The following is a 26161-nucleotide window of genomic DNA, read 5'->3' on the forward strand; positions in this document are numbered from 1 at the left end:
AAAAGCTGGGAAAAAAGGAGGGAAAAGAAGGAAAAAAAGGAAATTTTTCTTTTGGCAAAGGAATAACATCCCCAAAAAAAAAAAAAACCAGGATTGGGAAGGGATCCCTCAAATCCCAGCCCCCTTTACCTGGAGGAAAAGTGGGAAAACTCATCCCAAATTCCAGGCTGAGGGTGAGGTCTGGGGGCTTTTCCAGCTTTTTTCCAGCTCCTCCTTCCCCTCGGGATCCGGGACCTTTCCCACTTCCAATCCCTCAAAAAAAATCCTCTGGAAAAGCCCCTCGGGCACCGCTATTCCCAGAATTCCTGGAAGAATTCCCGGGATTCCCTGTGGATAACTTCCCTTTTCCCTGTAAAGTTGTATCATACACTAAACTCCACCAATCCCAACAACTGCTGTGCTCATTCTGGGATTTGGTTTGGTTTTCCAAGGGTTTTTTTTTTTTTTTCCCCTTTTTTTTTTGTGTTTTTCCGGATGGCAGAATTTGCTTTGGGGTTGATTTTTATTATTTTTCTTTTCCCTGGGTTTTTTATTCCCGGTTTTTCTGATTTTTTCCAAGCAGGAATGAGGGGAGTTTTCCCTCCCCTTTTTCTCCTGCAGGTGGATGGATGGAAAAAAAAAGGTGGGGGGGGAAAAAAAACTGGGAAAAATCAGGTGGAATCGGCCATTCCCAAAAAATCCCCCGGGCCGGGTGTAAATAGAAGAAGAAATTAAAGTTTCTACGAGATTTAGAAGGAAAAAATTCCCAAAAAACTATGGAAAAACGGCTTTGGACCCACGGTTTTCCAGCATTTCAGTGCCTTGGGCTGGATTTGGGGTGGAGGGAGGAATTTCGGGAATGTTCCCCTCGGGATTTCGGGAATGTCCCCCCGGGATTTCGGGAATGTCTCTCCCAGGGTTTCGGGAATGTCCCCCCCGGGATTTCGGGAATGTTCCCCCCGGGATTTCGGGAATGTTCCCCCCAGGATTTCGGGAATGTTCCCCCCGGGATTTCGGGAATGTCCCCCCAGGATTTCAGGAATGTTCCCCTCGGGATTTCGGGAATGTTCCTCCCCGGGATTTTGGGAATGTCCCCCCCGGGATTTCGGGAATGTTCCCCCCCGGGATTTCGGGAATGTTCCCCCCGGGATTTCGGGAATGTTCCCCCCGGGATTTCGGGTATGTTCCCCCCAGGATTTCGGGAATGTCTCTCCCAGGATTTCAGGAATGTTCCCCTCGGGATTTCGGGAATGTTCCCCCCGGGATTTCGGGAATGTCCCCCCCGGGATTTCGGGAATGTCCCCCCGGGATTTCGGGAATGTTCCCCCCGGGATTTCGGGAATGTCTCTCCCAGGGTTTCGGGGCTGCTCCCCCCCGGAGTGGTGGGGATTTTGGGAATGTGCTGACGGAAAGCCGCGGGCTCGAGAGGCTCTCAGGAATTCTTTATTCTGTAGGAATCGATTCCATTAAACTCCAGTGGTTTCACCCCTCTGTGCCCGGCCTCGGCTCCTCCCGGGATTTCGCTTTTCCCAGGAAAAGCTCCCGGGAATGGGAATGGGAATGGGGAGGGGGAGGGGCTCTGGCTGCATCCCCAAATTTTGGTCCTGCCCCCCAAAAAAGGGGGCTTGGGAAGGGTTGGGGGGGGGTCCCCTCCCGGTGTCCCCAGAGCCATCTCCCCCCTCCCCGGGGGGGGGTGGAAAAATCCAAATTTGGGGGTTTTTTTTTAATGCTAAAAATGGGAAAAAAAAAAAGGGGGGGGGACAGTGAGGGGACACGGGGGGGGAGGGACAGGGACAGGGGGGACATTGGGGGGACACTGAGGGACATTGGAGTGAAGGGACGCTGGGGACAGTCCAAGGGGGAGGGGAAATCCCAGGAAATTTTCCTTCCCTGGGAAGCTCCGGATCCTCCCCGATTTGGGATTTGGGATTTGGGATCGGGACGAGGCCCCCAGAGCCCCGCCCCGTGTCCGACATTCCAGCCCGGAATTACCCGGGAAAAGGGGGAGGGGAGTCCCAGCCCCCGAGTTCCTGGAGCAGCGGGAATCCCACCTGGAATCCCACCTGGAATCCCACCTGGAATTCCACCTGGAATTTCACCTGGAAATTCACCTGGACATTCCACCTGGAATCCCACCTGGAAATTCCAACTGGAATCCCACCTGGAATCCCACCTGGAAATTCACCTGGAATCCCACCTGGAATTTCACCTGGAATCCCACCTGGAAATTCCAACTGGAATCCCACCTGGAATTTCACCTGGAATCCCACTGGAAGATCTGCCTGGAATCCCCCCCAGCCATCCCTGGCTGTCCCAGGAGAGGGAAGGACCCCACATGGCCGGGAATTCCAGGAATTTCGGGATTTTGGGATTCCCAACCTTCAGGAGACCCCTCCCCTCTCCCATCCCGCTCCCTCCCTGGGACTGGGGGCGAATTCCAGGGAATTCCAAGCAGAGGGAAGGGGGAGCTCCCCCTATTCCCGCCCCGTTCCCATCGGGATTTCCCTCCCTTCCCGCTTTTCCCGCTGCTTCTCCCGGCTTTTCCATGGAATTCTGTCCCATTTCTCCAGCAGAGTCCAGGCCGGGGGAGCGGCCAAACCTCAGACCCCGAGCTCCAACCCGAGGTCGCTTTCTGGGAGGGAACAAAACCGGGAATTTGGGAATTCTCCCGTTTCCTCCTGGCTTTTCTCCAGCGGGAGGGGGGGAATTTCCTTTCTTCTTCTTCTTTTTTTTTGTTTTTTTTGTTTTTTTTTTGTTTTTCCCCCGGGAATTTTTCCTCCTGTTTTCCCCGGGCTGTGGAGTCTCACATGATGCCGTTGGTGAGGTACTGGAAGCCGTCGTAGAGCTTGGTGGTGATGGAGCGCATGGAGCCGTCGACCATCTGCTCCACCAGCAGCTGCAGCTGCTCCTCCGTCAGGTTCATGTGGAAGCGCTCCTTGAGGTGCCGGATGGTGGAGGAGCCGTGGAAGCAGGGCAGCTGCGAGCCTGGGAAAACGGGAAAAAAACGGGAAAAATGGGAAAAAACGGCAGCTGCAAGCCTGGAAAACGGGAAAAATACGGGAAAAATGGGGAAAAATGGGAAAAAAAACGGCAGCTGCAAGCCTGGAAAAATGGGGAAAATGGGGAAAAAATGGGAAAAAAAACCAGGAAAAAATGGGAAAAACAGCAGCTGGGAGCCTGGGAAAATGGGAAAAATGGGGAAAATGGGGAAAAATGGGAAAAAAAGGCAGCTGCGAGCCTGGAAAACGGGAAAAAAAACGGGAAAAATGGGGAAAAATGGGAAAAAACGGCAGCTGGGAGACTGGGGAAACGGGAAAAATGGGGAAAATGGGGAAAATGGCAGCTGGGAGACTGGAGAAACGGGAAAAATGGGGAAAATGGGGAAAAAATGGGAAAAAAACAGGAAAAAATGGGAAAAACAGCAGCTGGGAGCCTGGGAAAATGGGGAAAATGGGGAAAAATGGGGAAAAATGGGAAAAAATGGCAGCTGCGAGCCTGGGAAACGGGAAAAATGGGGAAATGGGGAAAAACGGGGAAAAAAAACAGGAAAAAATGGGGAAAACGGCAGCTGGGAGACTGGCAAAAATGGGAAAAATGGGAAAAAATGGGGAAAAATGTGAAAAAAAACAGGAAAAAATGGGAAAAAACAGCAGCTGCGAGCCTGGGAAAATGGGAAAAATGGGAAAAATGGGGAAAAATGGGAAAAAACGGCAGCTGGGAGACTGGGAAAACAGGAAAAATGGGAAAAATGGGGAAAAATGGGAAAAAAAACCAGGAAAAAATGGGAAAAACGGCAGCTGCGAGCCTGGAAAATGGGAAAAATGGGAAAAAATGGGGAAAAATGGGAAAAAAACCAGGAAAAAATGGGAAAAACGGCAGCTGGGAGCCTGGAAAAACGGGGAAAAATGGGGAAAATGGGGAGAAATGGGAAAAAACGGCAGCTGGGAGCCTGGGAAACGGGAAAAATGGGGAAAAATGGGGAAAAACGGGGAAAAAAAACAGGAAAAAATGGGGAAAACGGCAGCTGGGAGACTGGGAAAAATGGGAAAAATGGGGAAAATGGGAAAAATGGGAAAAAACGGCAGCTGGGAGCCTGGAAAAACGGGAAAAATGGGAAAAATGGGGAAAAATGGGGAAAAACGGGGAAAAAAAAACAGGAAAAAATGGGGAAAACGGCAGCTGGGAGACTGGGAAAAATGGGAAAAATGGGGAAAAATGGGGAAAAATGGGGAAAAATGCAGCTGCGAGCCTGGAAAAACAGGAAAAAAAACGGGAAAAATGGGAAAAACAGCAGCTGCGAGCCTGGGAAACGGGAAAAATGGGAAAAATGGGGAAAAAATGGGAAAAAAAACCAGGAAAAAATGGGAAAAACGGCAGCTGGGAGCCTGGGAAAAATGGGAAAAATGGGAAAAATGGGGAAAAATGGGGAAAAATGGCAGCTGGAGCCTGGGAAATGGGAAAAATGGGGAAAAATGGGGAAAAACGGGGAAAAAAAACAGGAAAAAATGGGGAAAACGGCAGCTGGGAGACTGGGAAAAATGGGAAAAATGGGAAAAATGGGAAAAAAATGGGGAAAAATGGGGAAAAATGGGGGGGAAATGGGAAAAACAGCAGCTGGGAGACTGGAAAAACACGAGAAATGGGAAAAATGGGGAAAATGGGGAAAACAGCAGCTGGGAGACTGGAAAAACGGGAAAATGGGAAAAATGGGAAAAAAACAAGAAAAAATGGGGAAAACGGCAGCTGGGAGATGGGAAAAATGGGGGAAAAAAATGGGAAAAATGGTAGCTGGGAGCCTGGAAAAATGGGAAAAATCGGGAATCTGGGAGCTGGGAGAGTGGAAAAACTGGGATCCCATCTGGGATGGGAATGTCGGGAACCCGGGTTCGGAATGGGGGGTTGGGATCAGGGAGCTGCGAGCCTGGGAAAGGGGAAATTGGGGATGGGCTGAGGGGAACAGGGATTCAGGATCCCGGGGAAGGGAAGAACGGGCCGGGGGGAGAGTTTGGAGCGGGGGAACGCTTTGGGAAAGGCGGGTTTGGGGCGGAGGGAGCGCGGAATTCCCGGAATTCCTGGAATTCCTGGAATTGCCAAGTCCCACCTTGCTGCATGATCTCCACGATCTGCACCACCCTGTCCATGTGCTTGCGCGCCGCGATCAGCCCCTGCAGCATCAGCATCTTGTAGTAGTTGAACATGTCCCCGTCCAGGCCGCCCATCACCTGCGGAACGCGGCACCGAGCTCGGCAACGCCGGGAGGGAACGCCGGGAACGCCCGGGAATGCCACGGGAATGCCCCGGGAATGCCACGGGAATGCCCCGGGAATGCCATGGGAATGCCCCGGGAATGCCCTGGGATGGAGCTCGGGAACGCCGGGAGGGAATGCTGGGAATGCCCGGGAATGCCATGGGAATGCCCTGGGAATGCCCGGGAATGCCCTGGGATGGAGCTATGGGAATGCCGGGAATGCCCCGGGAATGCCACGGGAATGCCCTGGGAATGCCCTGGGAATGCCCTGGGATGGAGCTCTGGGAATGCCCCAGGAATGCCCCAGGAATGCCGGGAATGCCCCGGGAATGCCCCGGGAATGCCCCGGGAATGGCCTGGGATGGAGCTCGGGAACCCCCTGGGATGGAGCCCCGGGAATGCCCGGGAATGCCCAGGAATGCCCGGGAATGCCCCGGGATGGGAACTCTAGGAATTCCCCCCACTGGAATCGCCTGGGAATCCCTTGGGATGGAGCTTGGGAACACCGGGATGGAACACCGGGAATGCCCCGGGAATGCCCCAGGATGGGAACTCTGGGAATGGAATCCCCTGGGAACCCCCCGGGATGGAGCTCGGGAACGCCGGGACTGAACGCCAGGAGTGCCCGGGAATGCCCCAGGAATGCCCGGGAATCCCCCAGGATGGGAACTCTGGGAATTCCCCCCCCTGGAATCCCCTGGGAATCCCCGGAATCCCCGGAATCCCCTGGAATCCAGGATGGGAATCCCCCGGAATCCCTGGAATCCCCTGGAATCCAGGATGGGAATCCCCCGGAATCCCTGGAATCCCAGGAATCCCCTGTAATCCCCGGGAATCCAGGATGGGAATCCCTGGAACCCCCAGGAATCCAGGATGGGAATCCCCAGGAATCCGGGATGGGAATCCCCGGAACCCCCGGGAATCCAGGATGGGAATCCCCAGGAATCCGGGATGGGAATCCCTGTAATCCCCAGGAATCCGGGATGGGAATCCCCTGGAACCCCAGGAATCCCCGGAATCCCCGGAAGGGCCGGGCTCGGGGCCGCACTCACGTCCACGAACTCGGAGGTGAGTTTGAAGGCCGAGGTCTCGAAGCCGAGGTTGCGGGGCGAGCTGGACAGGATGAAGCCGAAGTCGATGTGGATGATGTGACCCTCGGCGTCCAGCAGGATGTTCCCGTTGTGCCTGCGGAATTCCAGAGAGTTCCCTCGGGATCCCGCGGCATTCCCGCAAACCCCGCGGGGAATTAAAAACAACCAAACCAAAAAAAATCCAGGAGAAATCAAATGAGGTAAAATCCCTCGGAGAGGCACCGAAACGGCGCCCGGGGAGAACGCCAGAAAATCCAGAAAAAATCCAAAAATAAAACGGAAAAATATGGAAAAAATTCCCCAAAAATCCCCAAATTCCCCCAAAGCCGGAGATGGACCTGCAGCAGGAAGCACAGCAGGCAGTGCCCAATCATTAACTGATTAATTAACTCATTAATTACCTGTCCTTGACCTGCAGCAGGTAGCACACCAGGCAGTGCCCATCGGCCCCCGTTAGTTCATTCATTAACTCATTAATTAGTGGTTAATTACCTGTCCTTGACCTGCAGCAGGTAGCACAGCAGGCAGTGCCCGTTACCCTGCATTAGTTCATTCATTAACTCGTTAATTAGGTCATTAATTACCTGTCCTTGACCTGCAGCAGGTAGCACAGCAGGCAGTGCCCATCGGCCCCCGTTAATTGATTAATTAAGCCATTAATTACCTGTCCTTGACCTTCAGCAGGTAGCACAGCAGGCAGTGCCCATCGGCCCCCGTTAATTGATTAATTAAGCCATTAATTACCTGTCCTTGACCTGCAGCAGGTAGCACACCAGGCAGTGCCCATCGGCCCCCATTAACTCGTTAATTAGGTCATTAATTACCTGTCCTTGACCTGCAGCAGGTAGCACAGCAGGCAGTGCCCATCGGCCCCCGTTAATTGATTAATTAGGTCATTAATTACCTGTCCTTGACCTGCAGCAGGTAGCACACCAGGCAGTGCCCGTTACCCCGCATTAGTTAATTCATTAACTGGTTAATTAGGTCATTAATTACCTGTCCTTGACCTGCAGCAGGTAGCACACCAGGCAGTGCCCATCGGCCCCCGTTAATTGATTAATTAACTGGTTAATTACCTGTCCTTGACCTGCAGCAGGTAGCACACCAGGCAGTGCCCATCGGCCCCCGTTAATTGATTAATTAGGTCATTAATTACCTGTCCTTGACCTGCAGCAGGTAGCACACCAGGCAGTGCCCATCGGCCCCCGTTAATTGATTAATTAGGTCATTAATTACCTGTCCTTGACCTGCAGCAGGTAGCACAGCAGGCAGTGCCCATCGGCCCCCGTTAATTGATTAATTAGGTCATTAATTACCTGTCCTTGACCTGCAGCAGGTAGCACACCAGGCAGTAGCCGGCGCAGCTGCGCACGAAGTTGCGCTGTGCCGACAGGAAGCTCTCGCTGTTGGCGCTGCCGTGCTCCTGCCGGAAGTAGTCGAGCAGCGAGAGCTGCGACTGCTTCTTCACCTGGTGCAGGGACACGGCGCTGAGCACGGGCTCGATCATCCCGCTGTCCGCCGAGATCACCAGGATCTTGTAGGGCCGGATCCACAGCGGCACGCGCTCCTGCTCCCAGATGGACTGCGGGGCCCAGAGCGCCGCGGAGCCAGCGCGGAAGGGGTTAAAGGGAGGGTGGAAAGAGCGGTAAGATTCCATCAATATTCCATCCAATTCCATCAATAGTCCATCAAATTCCATCCAATTCCATCAATAGTCCATCCAATTCCATCAATAGTCCATCCAATTCCATCCAATTCCATCAATATTCCATCCAATTCCATCCCAATTCCATCAATATTCCATCAATATTCCATCCCAATTCCATCAATATTCCATCAATAGTCCATCCAATTCCATCAATAGTCCATCCAATTCCATCCAATTCCATCCAATTCCATCCCAATTCCATCCAAATTCCATCCAATATTCCATCCACAAATAAACCCCCACAAAACCCCATTAAAATCCCATGAAACCCCATTAACATTCCATGGACCCCCATTAAAATGCCACTAAACCCCATTAGAACCCCACAAATCCCCACTAACACCCCATGAAACCCCATTAAATGCCATTAATCCCCACAAATCCCCCCAAATCCCCACTAAACCCCCACGAAACCCCACTAACACCCCATGAAACCCCATTAACACCCCACAAATCCCCACTAAACCCCCACAAATCCCCACTAACACCCCATGAAACCCCATTAAATGCCATTAATCCCCATTAAAACCCCCCAAATCCCCACTAAACCCCACTAAACCCCACAAATCCCCACTAAACCCCCCAAATCCCCACTAAACCCCACAAATCCCCACTAAACCCCCACAAATCCCCACTAACACCCCATGAAACCCCATTAAATGCCATTAATCCCCATTAACACCCCCCGAATCCCCACCAAACCCCAAATCCCCGCTGAGCCCCGGCGCGGGCGCGCTGTCCCGGGAATGCCGCGGTTCCTCACCTGCAGCTGTTTGAGCACCTGGAACGCCAGCAGCTCCTGCCGCAGGTCGTCGCCGCACTTGACGATGACGGAGAGGAGGCGCCACGAGGGCAGGTGGCCGTAGGGAGAGGCTTCCCGGATCCTCCTGGCGGGGAAAAACGGGAGCGACGGCATGGCCCCGGCACCCGCGGGCCGGGAGGAGCCCCGGGAATTCCCGGGAATTGCCGTTGCGCCCGTCCAATCCCGCGGAAATCTCACGGAATCCCGTTAAAGTCTTAGCAAAATCCAGTTAAAATCGCAGAAAATTCCGTAAAAATCCCTTGTAAATCCCATCAAATCCCATCAAAATCCCATCAAATCCCATCAAAATCCCATCAAAATCCCATCAAATCCCATCAAAATCCCATCAAATCCCATCAAAATCCCATCAAATCCCATCGGAATCCTATCAAATCCCATTGGAATCCCATCAAATCCCATTGGAATCCTATCAAATCCCATTGGAATCCTATCAAATCCCATCAAATCCCATCAAATCCCATCAAAATCCCATCAAATCCCGTTAAAATCTCATTAAGATCCCATTAAAATCCTGTTAAAATCCCATCAAAATCCTATCAAATCTCATTAAAATCCTCTCAAAATCCCATCAAATCCCATTTAAAGCCCATTAAAATCCTGTTAAAATCCCGTTAAAATCCCAGAAAATTCCGTAAAAATCCCTTGTAAAACCCATCAAATCCCATCGGAATCCTATCAAATCCCGTTAAAACCCCATTAAAATCCTGTTCAAATCCTGTTAAAATCCCGTCAAATCCCATTAAAATCCCATCAAATCCCATTAAAATCCTGTTCAAATACCGTTAAAATCCCATTAAAATCCCATCAAATCCCATTAAAATTCCATCAAATCCCGTTAAAATCCCATCAAAATCCCGTTAACACGCCATTAAAATCCCAGAAAATTCTGTTAAAATCCCATCAAATCCCATTGAAATCTTATCAAATCCCATTAAAATTCTGTTCAAATCCTGTTAAAATCCCATCAAAATCCTATCAAATCCCATTAAAATCCTATTGAAATTCCTGTTTTTTTTTTTCCCAGGGTGATTCCTGGATGAGGATTTCCCTGAAAATCCCGGGAATTGGGGCAAACCCCAAATTGTTTTTTTTTTCCCAGGGTGATTCCTGGATGAGGATTTCCCTGGAATTCCCAGGAATTGGGGCAAACCCCAAATTGTTTTTTTTTCCCAGGGTGATTCCTGGATGAGGATTTCCCTGGAAATCCCGGGAATTGGGGCAAACCCCCTGGATGAGGATTTCCCTGGAATTCCCAGGGAACCCCCTGGATGAGGATTTCCCTGGAATTCCCGGGAATTGGGGCAAACCCCAAATTGTTTTTTTTTTCCCTGGGTGATTCCTGGATGAGGATTTCCCTGGAATTCCTGGGAATTGGGGCAAACCCTGAATTTGTTTTTTTTTTCCCAGGGTGATTCCTGGATGAGGATTTCCCTGGAATTCCCAGGAATTGGGGCAAACCCTGAATTTGTTTTTTTTTTCCCAGGGTGATTCCTGGATGAGGATTTCCCTGAAAATCCCGGGAATTGGGGCAAACCCCAAATTGGATTTTTTTCCCAGGGTGATTCCTGGATGAGGATTTCCCTGAAATTCCCAGGAATTGGGGCAAACCCAAATTGGATTTTTTTTTTTCCCAGGGTGATTCCTGGATGAGGATTTCCCTGGAATTCCCGGGAATTGGGGCAAACCCCCTGGATGAGGATTTCCCTGGAATTCCCGGGAATTGGGGCAAACCCCAAATTGGATTTTTTTTTTTCCCAGGGTGATTCCTGGATGAGGATTTCCCTGGAATTCCCGGGAATTGGGGCAAACCCCAAATTGTTTTTTTTTTTTCCCAGGGTGATTCCTGGATGAGGATTTCCCTGGAATTCCCAGGAATTTGGGGCAAACCCCCTGGATGAGGATTTCCCTGGAATTCCCAAGGAACCCCCTGGATGAGGATTTCCCTGGAATTCCCGGGAACTGGGGCAAACCCCAAATTGTTTTTTTTTTTTCCCAGGGAACCCCCTGGATGAGGATTTCCCTGAAAATCCCGGGAATTGGGGCAAACCCAAATTGGATTTTTTTTTTTCCCAGGGTGATTCCTGGATGAGGATTCCCTGGAATTCCCAGGAATTGGGGCAAACCCTGAATTGGGTTTTTTTTTTCCCAGGGTGATTCCTGGATGAGGATTTCCCTGGAATTCCCAGGGAACCCCCTGGATGAGGATTTCCCTGAAATTCCCAGGAATTGGGCCAAACCCCAAATTGGATTTTTTTCCCAGGGTGATTCCTGGATGAGGATTTCCCTGGAATTCCCAGGGAACCCCCTGGATGAGGATTTCCCTGGAATTCCCGGGAACTGGGGCAAACCCAAATTGTTTTTTTTTTCCCAGGGTGATTCCTGGATGAGGATTTCCCTGGAATTCCCGGAATTCCCCATCCCTTACCTGACTTTCTCCTGCCAGGGCTCCTTGAGGGCCACGGCCGACGGATCCTCGGGGTCCCTGCGGAACGCCGTGGGCGTGTGGGCCAGCTGCTCCGACAGCCGCCGCCTGCGGGACCGCAACGGCAATTCCGGCTTTTTCCACGGAAAAAAACGTGGGAAAACGCCGCCTTCCCGCTCTGGGCAAGGCCAGAATTCCAGGGGTTTATTGAGGGGAAATTCCTGCTTTTTTTATTGGGAATGTCAGAATTCCAGAGGTTTTATTGTGGAAAAGCTCCCGATTTTTGCTCCAGGGAAAGTTGGAATTCCAGGGGTTTTATTGTGGGAAAACTCCCAATTTTTGCTCCAGGGAATGTCAGAATTCCGGGGTTTTATTGAGTGAAAATTCCTGCATTTTTGCTCCAGGGAGTGTTGGAATTCCAGGGTTTTATTGTGGAAAAGCTCCTGACTTTTGCTCCAGGGAATGTTGGAATTCCAGGGGTTTTATTGAGGGGAAATTCCTGGATTTTTGTTCCAGGGAGTGTTGGAATTCCAGGGGTTTTATTGAGGGAAAATTCCTGCATTTTTGCTTTGGGAATGTTGGAATTCCAGAGGTTTTATTGTGGAAAAACTCCCGATTTTTGCTTTTGGGAATGTTGGAATTCCAGAGGTTTTATTGTGGAAAAACTCCCGATTTTTGCTTTTGGGAATGTTGGAATTCCAGAGGTTTTATTGTGGGAAAATTCCTGCATTTTTGCTCCAGGGAAAGTTGGAATTCCAGGGGTTTTATTGAGGGAAAATTCCTGCATTTTTGGCGGGGAAATTCCTGCATTTTTACTTTTGGGAATGTTGGAATTCCAGGCTGTTATTGAGGGAAAATTCCCGCATATTTACTCCAGGGAATGTCAGAATTCCAGGGGTTTTATTGAGGGGAAATTCCTGCATTTTTTATTGGGAATGTCAGAATTCCAGAGGTTTTATTGTGGAAAAACTCCCGATTTTTGCTTTTGGGAATGTTGGAATTCCAGGGGTTTTATTGAGGGAAAATTCCTGCATTTTTGCTTTTGGGATTGTCGCAATTCCGCAGTTTTACGGAGGGAAAATTCCTGGATTTTTGCTTTTGGGAATGTCAGAATTCCGGGGTTTTATTGAGTGAAAATTCCTGCATTTTTACTTTTGGGAATGTTGGAATTCCAGGGGTTTTATTGTGGAAAAACTCCCGATTTTTGCTCTGGGCAATGTGGGAATTCCAGGGGTTTTATCAGGGAAAATTCCCAGATTTCTGCTCTGGGAATTGTCAGAATTCCGGGTTTTTTTGTGGAAAAACTCCCCATTTTCCCAAAGCTCACCGGATGTCCCCGGCGGCGATGAAGACGGGCTCCCGGCTCTCCTGGCTGGTGATGGAATCCACGGAAAACTGGGAGATGTTGTCACAGCTGTTGGTGTGCATCTCCGGGAGCTGGGGGATCCCGGGAAAACCCAATGAAATTCCATGAAATCCCATCAAATCCCACTAAAATCCCACCAAATCCCATTAAAATCCCATCAAGTCCCATTAAAATCCCATCAAATCCTATTAAAATCCCATTAAAATCCCATCAAATCCTATTAAAATCCCATTAAAACCCCATCAAAATTCCATCAAATCCTATTAAAATCCCATTAAAACCCCATTAAAATCCTATTAAAATCCCATTAAAATCTCATTAAAATCCCATCAATTCCCATTAAAATCCCATTAAAATCCCATCAAATCCCATTAAAATCCCATCAAATCCCATCAAATCATATTAAATTCCCATTCAAATCCTATTAAAACCCCATTAAATTGCCATTAAATTCGTATCAAAATCCCATTAAAATCCCATCAAATCGCATTAAATTACCATTAAAATCCTATTAAAATCCCATTAAATTCCCATTAAAATCCCATCAAATCCCATTAAATTCCCAATAAAATCCCTTTAAAATCCTATTAAATTCCCATTAAAATCCCATCAAATCCCATTAAATTCTCAATAAAATCCCATTAAAATCCCATTAAATTCCTATTAAAATCCCATTAAATTGCCATGAAAATCCTAATAAGATCCTATTAAAATCCCATTAAAATCCCATCAAATCCCATTAAATTCCCAATAAAATCCCATCAAATTCCCATTAACATCCCATCAAAATCCTATTAAAATCCCATTATAATCCCATTCAAATCCCATTAAATTCCCATTAAAATCCCATCAAATCACATTAAAATCCTATTAAATTCCCATTAAAATCCCATTCAAATCCCAGCAAATCCCATTAAAATCCCATCAAATCATATTAAATTCCCATTCAAATCCTATTAAAATCCCATTAAATTGCCATTAAATTCCTATCAAAATCCCATTAAAATCCCATCAAATCCCATTAAATTGCCATTAAAATCCTAATAAGATCCTATTAAAATCCCATTAAAATCCCATTAAAATCCCATTAAATTCCCATTAAAATCATATTAAAATCCCACTCAAATCCCATCAAATCCCATTAAATTCCCATTAAAATCCCATCAAATCCCATCAAATCCCATTAAATTCCCATTAAAATCCCATTAAAATCCCATTAAAATCCCATTAAATTCCCATCAAAATCCCATCAAATCCCATTAAAAACCCATCAAACCCCGTCAAATCCCACCCGTTTTTATCCAACCCCACAAAACCCCGCGGTGCTCCCTAAAACCCCATCCCAGGGGGATCCCGGAGCGCCCCCGATCCCTGTGGAAAATCCCGTTCCCGGCGCCCACCTCCACCTGCAGCTCCACGATGTCGTCCACGGACCAGGCCTCGTCGTCGTTGTCGTAGTTGGGGACGGTGCTGAAGCTGCCGGCCCGCTGCTCCGGGCCCATCCCGCATTCCGGAAGGTTCTCGGCCGAGCGCGTGCTCCGGATGCGGTTCTCCGGGATGCGCGCCGGCACGCTGGCCGTGTCGAAATTGTCGCATTCCAGGACTTCCACGTAGATCAGGTAGGGAGCCTGCGGGAGGAGGGGACGGCGCAGGGATGAGGGGTGACCCTGGGGATTCCCAGGGCCTGGATTCGGGGGGAAATCCGTGGGGTTTTTTAGGAAAAGGGTGGAGATTCCAGAGGGATTGGAAGTGGGAGGTGCTCAGGGGGTTTGGGCCCAATTCCAGCTGTCCCAGCATTCCCACACCATCCCAAATCCCATCTCCCAAACCCCATCTCCCATCCCAAATCCCATCTCCCATCCCAAATCCCATCCCAAATCCCCATCTCCCATCTCCCAAATCCCATCTCCCATCTCCCAAATCCCATCTCCCATCCCAAATCCCATCTCCCATCCCAAATCCCATCTCCCAAATCCCATCTCCCCTCCCAAATCCCATCTCCCAAACCCCATCTCCCATCCCAAATCCCATCTCCCATCCCGAATCCCATCTCCCTAATCCTATCTCCCAAATCCCATCTCCCATCCCAAATCCTATCCCAAATCCCCATCTCCCAAATCCCATCTCCTATCCCAAATCCTCATCTCCCATCCCAAATCCCATCTCCCATCCCAAATCCCATCTCCCAAATCCCATCTCCCCTCCCAAATCCCATCTCCCAAATCCCATCTCCCATCCCAAATCCTATCCCAAATCCCCATCTCCCAAATCCCATCTCCCATCCCAAATCCCACCTCCCAAATCCCATCTCCCAAATCCCCATCTCCCATCTGAAATCCCACCTCCCAAATCCCATCTACCGTCCCAAATCCCATCTCCCATCCCAAATCCCATCTCCTATCCCAAATGCTATCTCCCATCCCAAACCCCATCTCCCAAACCCCATCTCCCATCCCAAACCCCATCTCCCAAACCCCATCTCCCATCCCAAACCCCATCTCCCAAACCCCATCTCCCATCCCAAACCCCATCTCCCAAACCCCATCTCCCATCCCAAACCCCATCTCCCAAACCCCATCTCCCATCCCAAATCCCATCTCCCATCCCAAACCCCATCTCCCAAACCCCATCTCCCCTCCCAAACCCCATCTCCCAAACCCCATCTCCCATCCCAATCCCCCTTTCCCAGACCCGCTCTTCGGCGCCGAGGATCACGCGCACCCCGTGGCGCTCGAATCCCCCCGATGGCCACCTCCAGCTCTCCCCCCGTTCCCGCGCCATCCCAACCGCCCTCTCCCAGATCCCAGACGCCGTTTCCTTCCCAGCCCACCTTGTCCTTGGAGTTGAGGACCACGGCCTGCGAGTGGGGCACGCGCACCACGTGGTGCGGGAAGGCGGCCGTGGGCAGCCAGGCGCGCGCCGGCAGCTTGTGGTTGAGCAGGGACAGCTCCGAGATCAGGCGCTGCGTCTTCTGCTCCTTGGTGGGCAGCGTGGCCAGGCGCTTGCCGATGGCCATCAGCGACTTGATGAACTCGCGCTCCGGGGCCAGCCGCGCCGGCTGCCGGCGTCCCGACGGGAGGGTTGGGAAAAGGGGGGAAACGGAGGGGATGTCAGCTCGTCCACAGGGAAGGGGTCTTCATCCCACTGACCCCATCCCATCAACCCCATCCCATTGATCCCATCCCATTGACCCCATCCCATCCCATCCCATTGATCCCATCCCATTGACCCCATCCCATTGATCCCATCCCATTGACTCCATCCCATTGACCCCATCCCATTGACTGCATCACATCCCATCTCATTGATCCCATCTCATTGATCCCATCCCACTGATCCAATCCCATTGACCCCATCCCATTGATCCCGTCCCATTGACCCCATCCCATTGATCCCATCCCATTGACCCTATCCCATCGACCCCATCCCATCCCATCCCATTGATCCCATCCCATTGATCCCATCCCATCTCATTGATCCCGTCCCATTGACCCCTTCCCATTGATCCCATCCCATTGACCCCTTCCCATTGATCCCATCTCATTGATCTCATCCCATTGACCCCATCCCATTGATCCCATCCCATTGACCCCATCCCATCCCATTGATCCCATCCCATTGACCCCATCCCATCCCATTGATCCCATCCCATCCAATCGATCCCATCCCATCCCATTGATCCCATCCCATCCATCCTATCCCATCCAATCGATGCCATCCCATCCCACTGACCCCATCCCATTGATCCCATCCCATTGACCCCTTCCCATTGATCCCATCCCATCCATCCCATCCAATCCAATCGATCCCATCCTGTCCCATTGACCCCATCCCATTGACCCCGTCCCATTGACCCTGTCCCATTGATCCCATCACATTGATCCCATCCCCTCCCATTGACCCCATCCCATTGATCCCATCCCATCCCATCGATCCCATCCCACAGGACCTTCCCAGCCCTCCCTTCTCCCTGCTCTTCCCATCCCAGACCGGCTGGGAAAGGCTTGGGAAGGATTGGGATGAAAGATGAAAAGTTGGGGGAAAAGGAGGAAAATGGAGGTGATGTTGGTGGTTTTCCAGTGGGATCCATTTCCTGCTTTTCCCTCTTCCCTGCCCTTCCCTCTTCCCACCCTTCCCTCCTCCTGCCCCTCCCTCTTCCCAGATCCTGGAAATTTGGGAGTCCCATCCATCCCCCAGCAGAGCAGGATCCCGGATTTGGGATCCTCCGGATTCCCGGGATTTGGGAGGATCCTCCCGCCGCCCCTCCCTGGTGCCCCAATCCAACAATCCCACAGGGATTTGGGATTTTCCCCTTGGAGGCAGGAGCCCCCTCCCCGCATCGATCCCAAATTTCCACTCCACGTTCCCAAAACTCGGGAATAACCAAGGGCTGATTTTCGGGATCACCGAGCGCTCCGATCATGCTGGGAACGGCGCATGCAGAAAGCCACAGATCGGGACGGGGGAAGCAACGGAAAACGCCGGAAAAATCGGGAATATCGCAGAGCAAGAGGAGAGGATCGGGGAAAATCAGGGAAAGAAGGATCGGGATGGGCATTCCCGGCTGGGAATCCGTTGGATTTGTAGTCCACGTCCAAAAATTCCCTCAGGAATTCCGGGATAACGCTCGGCTTCCCCACCCCCGCCTGGCTCCAGGCACGGGAGAAATATTCCAGAGGCTCCCGATCCCGGCCGGACCCCAAAAATTCCCTCAGCTCCCCATGGATTGAATCCCATTCCTGCAAAAACCCGGGATGTCCCCATGGATGCTTCCCGGCTTTTCCCGCGGAATTCCGGTGGTTCTGATATTCCTGCTCCTCCCATCCAGGTTTTCCACGGATGTTGTCCCCTCGGAATACCAGGAAATGCTTTTCCCGGCGGAATTTGGGAATCTGGGATCAATCCAGGGATCCCTCTGGATCAGCCCCCATCTCGATCCAGGGCAGTTCCTGGATTTTCCAGGGATCCCAAAACGCTTCCTAAGGATCTTTCTCCCAAGCTCAGGAATATTCCAGCGGTGCCAGGACCCGTTCGGAGCCTCTGGAATTCTGGGCCCGGTGGGAAATTTGGAGATCTTGGATCTTCCAGCCACAGGGGTTGGGAAATTCCATCACATTCCAGAGGGAAATTCCTCTTCATCCCATTCCAAAGGAGAATTTTCCTCTTCATCCCATCCCATTCCAGAGAGGAATTTTCCTCATCCCATTCCAAAGGGAATTTCTTCTCCAGCCCATTCCAGAGGGAAAATTCCTCTTCATCGCATTCCGAAGGGAAATTCCAGAGGGAATCTTCCTCTTCTTCATCCCATTCCAGAGGGGAATTCTCCACTTCTTCCCATTCCAAAGGGAAATTCCAGAAGGAATTTTCCTCTTCATCCCATTCCCCATCCCAGCATTCCCAAGATTTCCCACTCCAGCAGAACATCCCATAGGGAAGGAGGAATTATCCCTGTTTTCCGTCGATTCCCAAAAAAAACCCCGGAGAGGAGCCGTTGGCCGGGCTGGGAGGAGCAAGAATGGGTGGAAATCAAGGAATTCCTGGAATTTTGGGTGGGAATTTGGGGCTTGGAGCTCATCCCAAGCATCCCTAAAAACAGTGGGATTTAGGATGAACCCGAAATTTGGGATCAAATCCCAACAAAATTCCCAAATCCAGGCGTGGGAATGATCCCTGGGAATTCCCAGCAGGATCAGAGCTGGGTTGGAATCCAGGAATTCCCAGAAAAGCCTAAAAAAAAAATCATGGAATTCTTCCCAAACTTCCCGTGCTGGAAGAAATCATGGACTACACATTCCCAGCGGGAATCCTGGTGGGAAAAGAGGGAAAGATTCCAAAAAAAAAAAAAAAAAAACAATGGAAAAAACGGGGAAAGGGTTCATTCGGGAGAGAAAAATCAGGATTCGATTGGAATTTTCATGGAAAAAAGAAGGAATTAAAAGAATGGAATCAAGGAATGATTGGTGGGAAAAAAACCATGGGAAAAAAAAAAGCAAATTAATCCCATCCGGATGAGAATTTTGGGAGCCAAATTCCAAGGGAAAACAGCATTTCCTCTTCCACCTGCAACAGAAAAGCAGGAAAAGCAGGAATCCCCTCATTCCCGGATGGATTTTGGTGGGAAAATGGAGATTTTCCTGGATTTTATCCAACTGGAAGGAATTTTCCTGGAATTCCCACTCCGAGGAAGCATCACGGTGGTGATGCCGGGATTTTTTTTGGGTGGTTTGTTGTTTGTTTTTTTTTTTGGGAATATTTGGGGAATGCTGGGAAATTCCAGAGGGGTGGAATTGAGGAAATGCTGCGGTGGGAAGAGGGAACCTCCGGAAAACGGGATCGGAACTTACGGGAGCCAGGGATTTATCCAGGCTTTCCGTACTCGAGGAGAATTCCTGGGAAAAGCAGGAAAAGGGGGATTTGGGGCAGTTTTTTTGGGGGGGAATTTTTTTTTTTCCACAGGAAAGAGAGGAAGGAGCAGGGAAAAGGGGGAGAAAAAGCAAAGTTTAGCTCCAGGTTCACTCCCAGCAATTCCCAAGTTTTTTTTTTGCTCCCATCCTCTTGGAATTACCAGAAAAATTCCAGGAAGGAAAATTCCACAGGATCCTCAAGCAGGATGGGATCAAAGCAGAGCAGATCCTAGCGCTGAATTCCCGGGATTTTCCCAGTTTTCCTCCTCTCTGGGATTCCTTATCCCAGCCCAGAAGGACCAGGATGGATCCAGCTCCTAATTCCGTGGATTTCTGACCTTTTCCATCACCAAATCCATGGGGTTTTTCTTTTTTTCCTTCCTGGATTCCAGTTTATCCCGAATTTCAGCACATCAAACGAATCCCATGGAAACGATCCCGAAAATTCCCAAAACCCCAATTCTTGAGGCCCTTTTTATCACGGAGAAATTCCTGACCTATCCCAAATTTTCCTGCCATTCCCATCCCAAATATCCCGAAATTCCAGCACTTGGAGTCCATCAAGTCATTATTTTCTTCCTAAAAGGGATCCAATGGAGCTTCATCCCGTAAAAATTTGGGGCTAAAATTCCCAAAAATTCCCAAAAAAAGGGGACAATCAGGTCTGGATCCCATCTGGGGGGAAAACTGATGGGAAATGACCCCAAAGTTCACCAGGGGAGGGAAAATTTGGGATGATTTTTCCACCGATTTTCCCTTCCCTGATGAATTTTGGGATCATTTCCCATCAATTTTCCCTGCTTTTTCCAAGGAATTCCTGGATTCCGGAGGGAAAAACACCCAGCACTTCCAAGAACTCCGGGATTTTTGAGGGACAGTCGGGATCCAGGGCTGGAGCCTCCCTGGTTTTGTGCTTTCCCAGCTTTCTCAGGATCGTTTCCAGGAGTTTCCTCATCCATAATTTATGGAAAAGCTCCGGTTTCCGCCTCCTCCTTTTCCATATTAAAAATTCATCCCGGCGGGAACGGCCCCGGATTTTTCCGGGGTGTTTTGATCCCCAATCCGACCTGGAAAATTCCTTCCCAATCCTTCCTTCCATCCTTATCCCAATTCCCAGAGTTTGGAACAATCCTTGGCTCCTTCCAAGGATTCCCAGTGGAATTCCCAGCAGAATCAAACCTTGGATTTCTGATCCATTTCCCAGGAATTCCTGGGAATTCCCAGCCATTCCCAGTCACTCCAAACCATTCCCAGTCACTCCAAACCATTCCCAGTCATTCCAAACCATTCCCAGTCATTCCCAGTCATTATTCCCGGTCACTCCAAACCATTCCCAGTCATTCCCAGTTTCCCTGGGGTGCATTCCACCCTCTGGAGGATTCGTTTTTCCCGGATTTGGGAAGCGCCGCTCCCAAAATCTGCTCCCAGCACCAGCTCGGGGCTCCTTTCCCACTTGGAATTCCCAGCTCATGCCAGGGTCAGCCTTGGAGCACAATCCCAGAGGAGCTCTGGGATGAATCCCAGGGAACAACCATGGGATTTTCCCAACACACCAATCCTTGGAGCACAATTCCCACAGAATTCCCTCGGGAGCACGCCAGGCTTTACCTCCTCCTTGTTTTCCATGTGGGGTGAGCCTTGGAGCTCAATCCCAGCCCCACAATTCCCAAAGAATTCCCTCAGGAACACCCCAGGCTTTACCTCCTCCTCACTCTCCACCTTGGGGTTGATCCTTGGAGCTCAATCCCAGCCCCACAATTCCCACAGAATTCCCTCAGGAACAGGCCAGGCTTTACCTCCTCCTTGTTTTCCATGTGGGGCTGAGTCTTGGAGCTCAATCCCAGCCCCACAATTCCCACAGAATTCCCTTGGGAACCCCCCAGGCTTTACCTCCTCCTCGCTCTCCACCTTGGGATGGCTGCTGATCCTTGGAGCTCAATCCCAGCCCCACAATTCCCACAGAATTCCCTCGGGAGCACGCCAGGCTTTGCCTCCTCCTTGTTTTCCATGTGGGGTGAGCCTTGGAGCTCAATCCCAGCCCCACAATTCCCACAGAGTTCCCTTGGGAACCCCCCAGGCTTTACCTCCTCCTCACTCTCCACCTTGGAGTTGATCCTTGGAGCTCAATCGCAGCCCCACAATTCCCACAGAATTCCCTCGGGAACCCCCCAGGCTTTACCTCCTCCTCACTCTCCACCTTGGAGTTGATCCTTGGAGCTCAATCCCAGCCCCTCAATTCCCACATCCCTCGGAAGCACCCCAGGCTTTACCTCCTCGTTTTCCATGTGGGGCTGAGCCTTGGAGCTCAATCCCAGCCCCACAATTCCCACAGAATTCCTTTGGGAACACCCCAGGCCTTACCTCCTCCTCACTTTCCATGTGGGGCTGAGCCTTGGAGCTCAATCCCAGCCCCACAATTCCCACATCCCTCGGAAGCACCCCAGGCTTTACCTCCTCGTTTTCCATGTGGGGCTGAGCCTTGGAGCTCAATCCCAGCCCCACAATTCCCACAGAATTCCTTTGGGAACCCCCCAGGCTTTACCTCCTCCTCACTCTCCACCTTGGGGTTGAGTCTTGGAGCTCAATCCCAGCCCCATAATTCCCAAAGAATTCCCTCAGGAACACCCCAGGCTTTACCTCCTCCTCGCTGTCCACCTTGGGATGGCTGCTGAGCCTTGGAGCTCAATCACAGCACCTCAATTCCCACAGAATTCCCTTGGGAGCACCCCAGGCTTTACCTCCTCCTCACTCTCCACCTTGGAGTTGATCCTTGGAGCTCAATCCCAGCCCCACAATTCCCACATCCCTCGGAAGCACCCCAAGCTTTACCTCCTCCTCGTTTTCCATGTGGGTCTGAGCCTTGGAGCTCAATCGCAGCCCCACAATTCCCACAGAATTCCCTCGGGAACCCCCCAGGCTTTACCTCCTCCTTGCTCTCCTCCTGGGTCTGATCCTTGGAGCTCAATCCCAGCCCCACAATTCCCACAGAATTCCCTAGGGAACCCCCCAGGCTTTACCTCCTCCTCGCTCTCCACCTTGGGGTTGCTGGCCGTGCGCTTCAGGTTGCTGCTGAGGCTGATGGACACCGTGGCGTCCGACTTGGACCTCTGGTGAGTCCGTTTGGAGGGCGAGAGCCCCGTGTCAGCGCCGGCCGCGGCTCCGGCCAGCTCCCTCCTCCTGCCCGCCGGCTTCAGCTCGTCGGAGAGGATGAGCCGGCGCAGCTTGGTCCCGCGGGAGTGGCGCTGCGTGGAGATGTGCATGTCCGAGGAGTAGGCGCCCAGCAGCAGCGCGCAGCGCAGCGAGAAGTCGATGCTCTGGCGGCAGCGGTGCACGATGTAGGGCTTGATGGCGTCCCCCACGTCCTCGTCCATGTGGATGTACATGTTGAGCAGCTGGGGCAGGTAGAAATCCACCTCGTCGTCGCGGAAGCAGAACAGGCGGTTCCCGATGTAGGCCTGCACGCCGGGCTCCTTGGAGTTGTACAGGTACGAGATGGCCATGGAGATGTCGAAGAGCTTGGACTCGAAGAGGCGCAGGAGCCACGACTGCTTGGCCTGGTTCTGGCGCTTGCGCGCCGTCCTGGCCGCGCCGGAGCTCTCCTCCTCTTCCTCCTGGATCCGCGAGCCGGGCGGATCGTCCAGGCAGCGGATCTGGCAGCTCTCCCCGTTGGGAACGGCGTCGGGAATCGCGCGGAGCTGCTTGACCTTCTCCAGGACCTCCTCGCAGGCCTTCTTGGCCACCTCGGCGTCGATGAGGGCCAGCTCGCCCACGCCTTCCGAGATGACACTCAGGGAAGAGCCCCCCCCGCCGCTCCCCTGGCAATTCCCCGGCTCCGGGGGGCTCTTCCCAACCGGAGAGTCGCCCATGCTGGAGGAGGGGCGGCGCGGCTCAGAGCTGGGAAAACGGGGGAAAAAATCGGGATTAGGGATGGGATTCGGGATGGAACTCAGGAGGAGGAGCAGTGGAGGGGCTGCAGGACTCGATGATGGGGGAAAATGGGAAAAAATTGGGATTAGGGATGGGATTCGGGAAGGAACTCAGGAGGAGGAGCAGTGGAGGGGCTGTAGGACTCGATGATGGGGGAAAATGGGAAAATATTGGGATTAGGGCTGGGATTTGGGAAGGAATTCAAGATGAGGAGCAGTGGAGGGGCTGCAGGACTCGATGAGGGGGGAAAAATCGGGATTAGGGATGGATTCAGGATGGAATTCAAGAGGAGGAGCAGTGGAGGGGCTGCAGGACGCGATGATGGGGGAAAAATCGGGATTAGGGATGGGATTCGGGATGGAACTCAAGAGGAGGAGCAGTGGAGGGGCTGCAGGACTTGATGATGGGGAAAAATGGGAAAAAATTTGGATTAGGGATGGGATTTGGGAAGGAATTCAAGAGGAGGAGCAGGGGAGGGGCTGCAGGACGCGATGATGGGGAAAAATCGGGATTAGGGATGGGATTCGGGATGGAACTCAAGAGGAGGAGCAGTGGAGGGGCTGCAGGACTTGATGATGGGGAAAAATGGGAAAAAATTTGGATTAGGGATGGGATTTGGGAAGGAATTCAAGAGGAGGAGCAGGGGAGGGGCTGCAGGACTCGATGATGGGGAAAATGGGAAAAAATTGGGATTAGGGCTGGGATTTGGGAAGGAATTCAAAAGGAGGAGCAGTGGAGGGGCTGCAGGACTCGATGATGGGGAAAAAATTGGGATTAGGGATGGGATTTGGGAAGGAATTCAAGAGGGGGAGCAGTGGAGGGGCTGCAGGACTCGATGATGGGGAAAAATGGGAAAAAATTTGGATTCAGGAAGAAATTCAAGAGGAGGAGCAGGGGAAGGGCTGCAGGACTCGATAATGGGGAAAAACGGGAAAAAATTGGGATTAGGGATGGGATTCAAGGGTAGAAACCCGGGATACTCCTGAAGGGGAGATGGGCATTAATTTTCTTCCCTGTTCATTCAAGGATTTTTCCCTGTTAATTTCAGATTGTTCCTTGTTAAGTTAAGGATTTGCTTTATCCCTTTATTTTTCCAACTCCCCAGGAAAGGAGGGAAAGACCTCTCAGGAATTCTCCCTAAATATTCCATGTGAGTCAAACCCAGGTCACCTCCCAGCTACCACTTCTCCTTTTTTTTTTTTTTTTTTTTTTTTTTTTAACTCTTCTTTTCCTTTTTTTTTTTCCCCCCACTTCTTCTCCAAGAAATCCCAGATGCCCAAATCCTGACCAAAGTCTGAGAGTTTGGCTCCGTTCCGCCATTCCCAGCGCTCCAAATCCCACATTCCTGAGATTTTTGTGGCTCTTAGATCCCAAAAACCCCATGAGAGCCGGAAAAAAATCCCTGATGCTCCCATTTCTCAACGAATCCCAAAATAAACAGGGGTGGAAATTCGGGATTCCACACTTCCCCACACTTCCCATCCCTGTTTTTCCACATATCCCAGATTTTCCTCTTCTATCTGAATCCCAAATCCCTACATGGCTCCAACCCAAAAATTCCAGGGATTCCCTCCCTTCCCAAAGTGTTCAGCTCATCCCAAAAAAACACATCCAAAGCTTTTCCCTCTTCCAGAAATGCCACAGAATTCCACTGGAATTCCCTCCTCCCATGGATCACATTCCGTAGACAAGTTCCCACTTTTTGAGGTTTTCCAAGTTTTTGTTTTTCCCAAAGGCTGGGAAATAAACTGAGAAAAAGCAGGGACAAAAAGCAGGGAAAAAAAAAAAAAAGCAGGAATCCACATTCCCACCTGGATCCCAAGGGCAGCTCCTGGGCTGATCCAAGCATGGACCCTGAACTGTGGGATCATAAATTATCCGGGAAATCCGGAGCAGGGATCATCCAGGAATTCCAGGAGGAATTTCGGGAGCCCAGCCCTGAAATCCCATTCAGAATTCCAAGGAAGAAATCAGGGACTGTTTTCAGCAGATCCACGGGATCCACACCAGGAATGATTCCAAAACCTCAAAAACTCTTCCAGCACCGGCAAAAAAATAGCTGGAAAATCCCCTTTTTTTTTTTTCCACCCAGTTATTCCCTTCCGGATTCCAGGGAAGCTGGAGGGAATAAAAAGGGAGGGATTAAACGTAATTATTTCTCATTATTCAACTTCCCACCAACTCCAGCCGAAGTTTTCCAGGGACGACATTCCCGAGGGGACGAGCGACCCCCGCCAATCCAAATTTTAGGGGAATTTTAGAGGGGATTTTGGGCAATTCCAAAGCTCCCGGAGGCACCAGATGGCCCCGGGAGGGAGCAGGGAGGGGGGAAGGGTTGGCAAATCCTCCTGAGGAAAAGCGGCTGGAAAAGGCTCGGGAAGGGGAATTGCAACCCCCTGGAAAGGGAAGGGGAGAAGGATTTGGGAGAGGTACCTGGAGCGATCCCATCCCGCGAGGTTCCGCTCGGCGAGCCCGGCCCTGCGGCCGGCGCGGGCGGCTCATCCCGGCCACCGGCGGCTGCTGCGGGGGAAGGCGGAAAAACGCCCGGAAATCGCCGCCAAATCCTCCGCGGGGGAAAAGGCGACCTCCTGCCCGGCTCCTGCGCCACGAAGCGCCGGCGGAGGCCGCGGGGGGAACCAGGAGGAGCAGGAGGAGCAGGAGGAGGAGGAGGAGGAGGAGGAGGAGGAGGAGGAGGCGAGGCCGGACACGGAGCGGCCGCGGAACCGCCGGGGGGGACCGGGCTGAGGGGGGTGGAGGAGGCCGCGGCGGGGCCGGGCTCACCTCGGGGGAGCGGGGAAGAGCGGGGAGGAGCGGGGCCGCGGGGAGAGGAGCAGAAGGGGCGGAAGGGGCCGGCGGAGCGGGGCCGGAGCGGAGCGGGGCCGGCGGAGCCTTCCCGGGGCCGGCGGAGCCTCCCCAGGCCCGGCCCGGCGCCGCCTCACGGGGCTGAGGGGCGGCCGCGCCACAGCGCCCCCTGCCGGCCCGGAGGCGCGGGATAGCGGGCGTGGCTTGTGCTTCGGGGGCGTGGTTTTGTGCTTATATGGATATGTGGGCGTGGCGATGCGGGAGCTGGCCGCGGAAAAGAGGCGTGGCATGTGTACATATATGGTTAAAAGGGCGTGGTATCATGCGTTTGGGGGCGTGGCCTCGGCACGGAACAAGCCCAAGGCGCCCCGCGGGTTCCGCGTTAACGAAA

The 26161-nt window shown here is 51.7% G+C and overlaps 1 protein-coding gene across 5 annotated transcripts; it reads right to left on the minus strand.

Moving 5' to 3' along the window:
* Positions 1–1794: 1794 nt before the first annotated feature.
* On the minus strand, positions 1795–25845 carry PI4KB (phosphatidylinositol 4-kinase beta). Of its 5 annotated transcripts, none has more exons than XM_054000994.1 (13): positions 25402–25845; positions 22059–22935; positions 18982–19026; positions 15468–15695; positions 14038–14265; positions 12599–12708; positions 11275–11379; positions 8790–8913; positions 7635–7900; positions 6280–6412; positions 5081–5201; positions 2238–2964; positions 1795–2103 (listed from the first exon to the last, which is right to left on the minus strand). In XM_054000994.1, exons 2-12 carry the CDS (start codon positions 22905–22907, stop codon positions 2783–2785), a joined length of 2391 nt encoding a protein of 796 aa, XP_053856969.1. In that variant the 5' UTR covers positions 22908–22935; positions 25402–25845; the 3' UTR covers positions 1795–2103; positions 2238–2782. The 5 variants fall into 5 exon arrangements, with proteins under 5 accessions (XP_053856969.1, XP_053856970.1, XP_053856971.1 ...); XM_054000995.1 differs by having other exon boundaries at positions 1795–2030; positions 2177–2964; XM_054000996.1 differs by lacking the exons at positions 1795–2103; positions 18982–19026 and having other exon boundaries at positions 2211–2964.
* Positions 25846–26161: the final 316 nt, after the last annotated feature.

This window comes from Vidua macroura, chromosome 29, assembly GCF_024509145.1.
Source record: "Vidua macroura isolate BioBank_ID:100142 chromosome 29, ASM2450914v1, whole genome shotgun sequence".
Classification (NCBI taxonomy): domain Eukaryota; kingdom Metazoa; phylum Chordata; class Aves; order Passeriformes; family Viduidae; genus Vidua; species Vidua macroura.